General features: G+C 43.8%; 1 protein-coding gene across 1 annotated transcript in view; it reads right to left on the bottom strand.

Annotated features, from left to right (window-relative positions):
• FBXW8 (F-box and WD repeat domain containing 8) overlaps positions 1-8,225 on the bottom strand; it is a 162,403-nt gene that overhangs the window by 135,939 nt on the left and 18,239 nt on the right. The window contains exon 2 of the mRNA XM_007938281.2: positions 1,561-1,665. Coding sequence (XP_007936472.1) covers positions 1,561-1,665 — 105 coding nt within the window. The remainder of the gene's footprint in view (positions 1-1,560; positions 1,666-8,225) is intronic.

The following is an 8,225-nucleotide window of genomic DNA, read 5'->3' as shown; positions in this document are numbered from 1 at the left end:
CCTATCTCAGGCCCTGGCCTGAGATACAACCAAGAATATAATACCAAAAAACTTTTCCAATTTACGTTTAAGTAGAAAAATAACTTTGATTAAGCAGAATGCTTCATAAAGAGCTAGGACAACACCAGAAACCCTCTCAATTGCCCTGCAAACAGCAAGCTCTCAACTCGACATCTGGCTAAAGTTTTCACTACCTTCAAACTGCCTTAACATTTTTAACTTCACATTCTTGGTGGTGTTTTAGGCCTTAGTATATATAGTTGTCCTATCACTCAGTTTTACTGAATGCTTTCTCTTGAAGGTATGTAAAGGCAAACAGAATCCAGGGATGGGAGATGGTGACCACTAGACAATTTAATTCTTTAGCAGTTATGGCAAATGGGTACTTCAGTGTCTTATGGGGAACACAGCTGTTCATCAAAAGCCAAAAGTTAAGCAAATCGTAACACTTAGGAAAAATCAATTATCAACTCATGGCCAGAACAGAAATCAAAAGAACAATTTTGATGGCATAAACGCTTGCCTCTGAAAGTGTGGCCCTGGCCACACCAGCATCACCTGGGAGCTGGCTGGAAAGGTAGAATTTTCATGCCCTCCAAACTAAAAACCCAAACCCACTGCCATTAAGTCATTTCCAACTCATAGTGACCTCCACAGGGTTTCTGAGGCTGTAAATCTTTATTTTAGATCACCCCATCTTCCTTCCACAGAGCAGCTCGTGAGTTTGAACTACTGACCTTCTGGTTAACAGTCAGGTGCCATATCCACTATGCCACCAAAGCTCCTTCATGCCTTACTCCAAACTAAAATACCAAACTTTACAGATCAGAATTGCCCCATAGGATTTTCAAGGCTGAAACCTTTACGGGAGCAGACTGCCACATCTGTATCTGGCAGAGTGGCTGGTGGCTTCGAATCACTAACTTTTTGGTTAGCAGCCTAGAACGCCAACCACTGCACCAGCAGGACTCTTTGGCCCTACCCTAAACCTCCTGACTCCAAATTTGCATTTTATCAAGATCCACCATGAAAACTTCCATGAGACCCCTCCATGGGTACGTGCTTCCAAGCAGGTGTGAGACGGGTGACACTGATCAGCAGTTCCCTCAGTGGGGTCCCAGTTCTCATATGCCTTGTACTTTACTGAGTGGGATTTGGGCAATTACAGGGTAATGTGGACCCTCCGCCTGAAGCATGACTTCAGTGTTCTATGCGCTGAACCTCAGCCACAGAGCTGAGCACAGCCTCGCCTGAGCCAGTGGGTAGCAGCTCTCATGAGCAGCACAGGCAGCTTCGTGAAGACCCAGCACTGTCGTCAGAGTTGGGCACGCTGCCACAGGTCAGCCAGAACTGCAGGGGCAGTCACAAAGCAATGAATATCAAGTGGTGATATGGGATATGACGCTTTAAGTTCGGGGTCACGCTCCTTCCAGTGAAGTTGTTATCCAAGTCATTAATGCTTTACCATCTGTAATTCTGTTCATGTCTGCTACCCAGGTGCTTCTTATACTTTAACCACTGCTTTTAGGCAAATCTGGACACCGGTTACTGACAGCTTACCTGTGCACACCTTCCAAGATCTTTTCTGTCCAGGTACTGAAATATATTAATTGCCAATTCGTAAGGCAGTTGGACATCAAAGAAAGGCACATCATCCATTTCATTCTGAGGAAAAAAGAGAAAGGAAACAACCTTATGAGTCTGTCGGATGGCAATAACTCCTATCAAAGGCCCTCTAAATTACCAGAGGTATTCGCGATATTCTTAGGTGACAAGAGCGATCACACAGCTTCCCAGGAGAAGCACTGTTCTACTTTACAGAGCACAGTCAAAACAAACACAGAACCAATGCCCTGCTCATATTCATTTATGAAATACAGAAGACCACTTCCCATAAGCCTTGAAAAGGAAAAGCTGGGGCCCTATGACAATCTGGGTAACCCGCCCCCAACAAGTTGATTTGGACTCATGGTCACCTGTAACACTGAGAAGGTTTTTCCAGGCTATAATTTCTACGGAAGCAGACTGCCACATCTTCCTCTCACAGAGAGGCTGGCTGGTTTGAACTGTCAACCTTTGGGTTAGCAGCTGAGTGTTTAACCACTGTGCCCACAGTCTGAAGGACACCACAAACATCAGTGCAAAGGTTCATGGAGCACCTCTTGACTTCTAAGGAGAGAGGAGCAGCAGGTGGTCAAGACAGTGAGCCCTGAAATCAGGGAGGCCACCCCTTCTCCGAGGACAACTGCTACTCCCCTTAACTTGAAGGTGAGCAAGTTCCCACAGATGGAGAAAAACTCAGCAGGAAAGGAGAATAGGGCATGAGTAATAAGTAAATAAACGAGAGGCCGTTCGTGATGGAGATGAGTACCGCTCTCCTTGGCCACTGGAGAAGTGGGAGGTTTCCTCATGCTCTCAGGGGGTCACTCTGCTTCCCCTGAGCGAGCCAGCGCAAACAGAGCTCCGCGTCTTCAGTGTCATTTATTAATGCAGAGAAATTGGAGCTCGCCTGCCTTTGGATAAGCAATTAGAGATGAGGTAACAGGCTTTATTTGAGATAAGGCTGTCATGACGATCCTGGGAGCACAAAACAATATGAGTGTGAAACAGAAAAAAGCCAATGTGTCTCTGTGCCCCTCTGCCTGTCCCCAAAACCACCTGGCAAAGCTTGCTTGGGGTGTACTTCTCTAGGACTCAGGAAAGCTCTGCTCTCTGTCCCGATTTCTATTTAATCAGTGTCAACTGACATCCGTGACTTACTGGCAGCAAGCAAACTGTTGATTCCCTCTCAGGTACAAGCGTCTTGAATGCTGCAAGGCTGCATTCTCAAAACAGGGAGAAATCTCAGAATTTTAAAGTGAGTGTGAGGACTGACTTAGACCCCACCAAACACCAGAGTGAAGATCTGTCTAGAATCACATTTTTGTTCATAAAGGAGTCTCAGGGTGAACAGATATCCCTAGGCATAAGAAGGTTATGTGGCATCTGATTGCAAAAACAGTGCAAGGTGAAGTGTCAGGTCAAAAAGAAATCTCTAGAGGAAAAAGTCGCACTTTGAGTGCCTTCCAACCTGAGGGGCTCATCTTCCGGTAAGGTATCGCTATGTTCTGCTGCTATTCGTGATGTTTTCAGTGGCCAGTTTTTTTAGAAGTAGATAACCAGGTCCTTCTTCCTAATCTTAGCTTCCCAGTCTTAGCTTAGTAGAGCCAGGTCCTTGTTCCTAGCCTCTTCTTCCACTGAAACTTGTCCAGAGCGGGGGATCTTACAAGTATTTCAAATACTGGCAGGCAGAACTTCCAGTATCCCAGCAACACACAAGCCACCACAGTATAATAAACTGACAGTGGTGATGAAAAACAAGCCTCCAGGAATCAACAGAATACCAATTGATATGTTTCAACAAATGGATACAATGCTGAAAGCACTCACTCATCCATGCCATGAAATCTGGAAGACAACTACCTGGCCAAACAACTTGAAGAGATCCGTATGTGTGCCCATTCCAAAGAGAGATGACCCAAGAGAATGTGGACATAATATTGAGTTATGTTGGTAGTATCACATGCAAGTAAAATTTTGAAAATAATTCAAAAACAATGTATAGGAAGGAATACATCAACAAGGAACTGCAAGAAATTCAAGCCAGATTCAGAAGAAGATGCAGAGGGATACCAATGCTGATGTCGGATAATCTCAGATGAAAACAGAGAATTCCAGAAAGAGGTTTACCTATGTTCTACTGACTATGCAAAGACATTTGATTGTGTGGATCGTAACAAATTACAGGTAACATTGAGAAGAATGGGAATTCCAGAACACTTGATTGTGCTTATCAAGAACCTGTACATAGCCCAGAAGGCTGTTGTTCACACAGAACAAGAGGATACTGCATGGTATAAAATCAGGAAAGGTGTGCATCAGGGTTGTATCCTTTCACCATACTTATTCAATCTGTATGGTGAGCAAACAATCCAAAAAGCTGGACTATATGAAGAACACCACAATTCTGGAGGAAGACCCATTAACAACCTGCAATATGCAGAGACACCACCTTGCTTGCTGAAAGAGGACTTGAAGCATTTATTGATGAAGATCAAAGACTACTACATTCTTCAGTATGGATTACACCTCAACATAAAGGGAAAAAAAATCCTCACAACTGGACCAATAAGCAACATCATGATAAATGGAGAAAGGATAGAAGTTGTCAAAGATTTAATTTTACTTGGATCCACAATCAACACTCATGGAAGCAGCAGTCAAGAAATCAAACAATTATTGCATTGGGCAAACCTGTTGCAAAGCACCTCTTGAAGTGTTGAAAAGCAAAGATGTCACTATGAGGACTAAGGTGCACCTGACCCACCCTGTGCTATTTTCAATCACCTCATATACACGTGAAAGCTGGATGATGAATAAGGAAGACTGAAGAATTGATGCCCTTGAATTATAGTGATGGGCAAAGAATACTTAACATGCCATGGACTGCCAGAAGAACACAGAAATCTTTCTTAGACAAAGTACAGCCAGAATGATCCTTAGAAACAAGGATGGTGAGACTTTGTCTTCCTCACTTTGGACATGTTCTCAGGAGGGACCACTCCCTGGAGAAGGACATCATGCTTGGTAAAGTAGAGGGCTAGTGAAGCAGAGGAAGACCCTCAATGAGATGAACACAGTGCCTTCAACAATGGGCTCACACACAGCAGGGATTGCAAGGACGGCACAGGACCACACAGTGTTTCATTCTGTAGTACCCTGGGTCACTCTGAGTCAGAGCCAACTCGATGAAGGCTAACAAGAGAGGAAAAAGGAGTACGAGTTGACAGTTCTCTGTGGGCTACAAAGGAACAGAATGTTAAATCAGGAGAGAAATGCTGGCCATACAGGAAAATATCTGCAAGTGTAATATGATAGTAAAGGGATCCCTGCCCAAAAAAATAATGAAAAGTCATTGTTCTAAAGTCAGGCTAGGTCCCCCTGTCACAACGGATTGGCTTCACTACTCAAGAGTAACAGTACCTTCTTTCCCGACCCAGAGACAATGAAGACTCTACCACACAACACTCTAGAGCAGCACACACTTGTAACCCTGGACTTCCTTCTGCTTTCTCTTTTGGAGTATTGTGACTGGTGAAGTGGAGAAGTCTACTGCCTAGCTTTAAGAGAGAAAGAGAGAGAGAGAGAACTTGAGTGAAATGTTCCCTATCCTCATAAAACTGGGACAAAGGCTTAGAAGAGCCTGCACCCATTCAAACTGAAGTCATAGCTCAGAGACTTCATGGCATGTTGGAGACTTGCCAGGCATTTGCTTTCTGAAGTCAGTCCCACTTAGGACTATTAACTGGTTTCTGGGCTTGACACTATAGTAACAAGGCACGAGAAATCACCATCTGTTTTTGGTTTTTCTAGTACAGAAACTCACTCTCCTGGTGGCAGGAGCCTTCTCTCTTTCACCTATCCTGGTTTGGCCATGCTCCATCTCCATCCTGGAAGACAGTGCCACTCGCTACCTTAGCACATCTCCAACCCTGTCCCCATCCTCCTGGGTCCCAACCACCACGGTCTCTGGCATGCAGCCCAGCAGAGAGGTTTAGAGCACACACTTATACTGATGATCCCAGTTCAGCCATTCCACCTGCCTTGAGACCCATGTCACATGTACCTGGGTCTCAGCTTCCTCACTGGTAAAACAAAGATACAAACATACCCATTTCATACAGCAGTTGTGACAATGAAATAGAGTAAGACATGGAAAGGCTTGGCACAAGCACCAGGACTAACCATGCAATGAATGACTGTTTCTGTCACTATTTTCTTAAGTGGCACTCAAGTTCTCTGCCTTCAACAAGTATTTATAGATTTGACCCTCATTCCACGTCACTCCTAAACTCGCTTTGTGTTTACACCAAGGAAAAAGCTGTCTCTCCTTGTCGCACTGTAAGTAGATGACAGTGGAAGCTAAGTCATCCAGGAGTAAGAGCACTGGAAGCATCCGTCAGCAAGAGGCCTTTCCAAAAGGACTTTTAAAAAATAATCCGTGTCCAAAGGCCATACCACAGTAATGACTACAGAAGGCTTTGCTCACGTTCATAGTGGATGAAAAGAGGTGGTCCATCAGGCGGCCCACACCAGCAGATGATCAGAAATGTCCCCCTGGTTTTACTGGGAATGCTCGGGCTGTGCCGGCTCTGGGTCACTGATGAGATATGGAAGACAACCACTGTTCCAAAGCACTGAATTCTAATAATGTAAACTCCAGGATTATGCAGCCAAACTTAAAAAAAAAAAAAAAAAAAATGCTCTTTTAGAATTAAGACATCTAAAGTCCAAAATGATCATCAGTCCAAAAGAGGTCAAGTCCCTTTCCTATAGCTACTGCTGGTTGAGCAGGAAAAAGAAACCAATACTCAAAAGGAAGTTACACATTTTAAGAAATATGGAGCTCCAGAAGGGCAAGAGACCAGATGCTAGCTTCATGAGGCCCACTGGCAATAATTTTGGCAAGCTACCCTACGAACAGTTCTTGTAGTAGATGCTGAGGCGGGCCACTCAGATCTCTACTTCAGTCCGGACGCTCCTGCCTCCAGACTGCCCAGGGCATTGCCTGCAGATGCACACTCTGAGTCCCTTCCTAGGCACTCTGCCACTGGCCAGGAGCTGCCTCACCCAAGGACTTTCAACGTATGGGTACAAAGGTCTGGCAGTCTTGCCTCAATTCGGGACCTCTCAGAAAGGCCATTCCCACTAAACCACCTGCATGCAAATGTCCATGTCAGATTCTGTTCCATAGAGAATCGAACCTTTTCTCCAAAAACAATAGACGTGACCCATGATAGTCCATGTTCAACACATTCTCCAGGGTTCTTATGTACAATTCTGGAGACATTCATCTGTGTACCTCTACTTCCTGCTCCTCTACTCAAGGAGACATACCGGAGTAGAAGGGAAGTGAGAGTGAGACTGATTTAAGAAAAAAGCAAAAATTGAAAACACTACAGTAGCTTCAAAATGAGTCAATCATTCATGAACTTCAGCTTGTTATTACTACAAACCTATCACTTGGGAAACCCCCTTATAAAAGACTGATAGCTATGATACATTTGACCCCAGGGTTGAAAACAAAACTATTGGATAGGTACACATGATTTGACAGGGATAGGGAGCCAAATCCTGGACAAGGGCCGAAGGCCAGTAACAATGGAAACCCTAACAGCAGCAGCACAATGCCCTTAGCACTCTTATTTGTTACTTCCACAGTTAACAAATGCAAGAAACTTTACTACTAGTGTGCAGAGAAAAGCCACCTGCTATGTAAAAGCTGCTATGAGACGTTCATCTAGACAAAGCCACCCAAAAAGTTATGGGCCACATTAGTCCAACTCTACACCAGTCGGTCACCTGGCCAACTGACTGGAAGAAATCCACTGTGCCCATTCCAAAACAAAAAAAAAAAAAGGTGATCAACAGAATGCAGAAATTATGAAATGAGATCATTAATATCACACGCTAGTAGAACTGTGCTGAAGATAATTCAAAAATGGCTACAACAGTACATCGATAGGGACGTGCCAGAAATTCGAGTTGGATTCAGATGAGGGTATGGAACAAGAGATATCATTGCTGATGTCATATGGATCTTGGCTTAAAGCAAAGAATATCAGAAAGATATTGACCTGTGTTTTATTGACTATGCAAAGGCATTTGACTGTGTAGATCTTAACAAGTATGGACAACATTGTGTAGAATAGGAATTCAAGAACCTAACTGTGCTCATGCAGAACCTGTCCACAGACTAAGAGGCAGTCATGTGGACAGAATAAGGGGATACCCCAAGGTTTAAAATCAGGAAAAGTGTGCATCAGGGTTGTACCCTTTCACCATACTTCAATCTGTATGCTGAGCAAATAATCCAAAAAGCTGGACTATATGAAGAACAACACGGCATCAGGATTGAAGAAAGATATGCAGATGACACAATCTGGCTTGCTGAAAGTGAGTAAGACTTGAAGCACTTATTGGTGAAAATCAAAGACTACAATCCTCAGTATGGATTACACCTCAACAAAAAGCAAATAAAAATCCTCACAACTGGATCAATAAACAGCATCACGATAAATAGAAGATTGAAGTTTTCAGGGATTTTTCTTTCCTTGGATCCATAGTCAACACCCATGGAAGCAACAATCAGATGCACTGCATTGGGCAAATCTGCTGCAAAAAAA

Source organism: Orycteropus afer, unplaced genomic scaffold (genome assembly GCF_000298275.1).
Source record: "Orycteropus afer afer isolate SDZICR_OR568_19922 unplaced genomic scaffold, OryAfe1.0 scaffold00048, whole genome shotgun sequence".
Lineage (NCBI taxonomy): Eukaryota > Metazoa > Chordata > Mammalia > Tubulidentata > Orycteropodidae > Orycteropus > Orycteropus afer.
The sequence above is the reverse complement of the archived record's forward strand: the minus strand, read 5'-3'. Positions and strand labels throughout refer to the sequence as shown.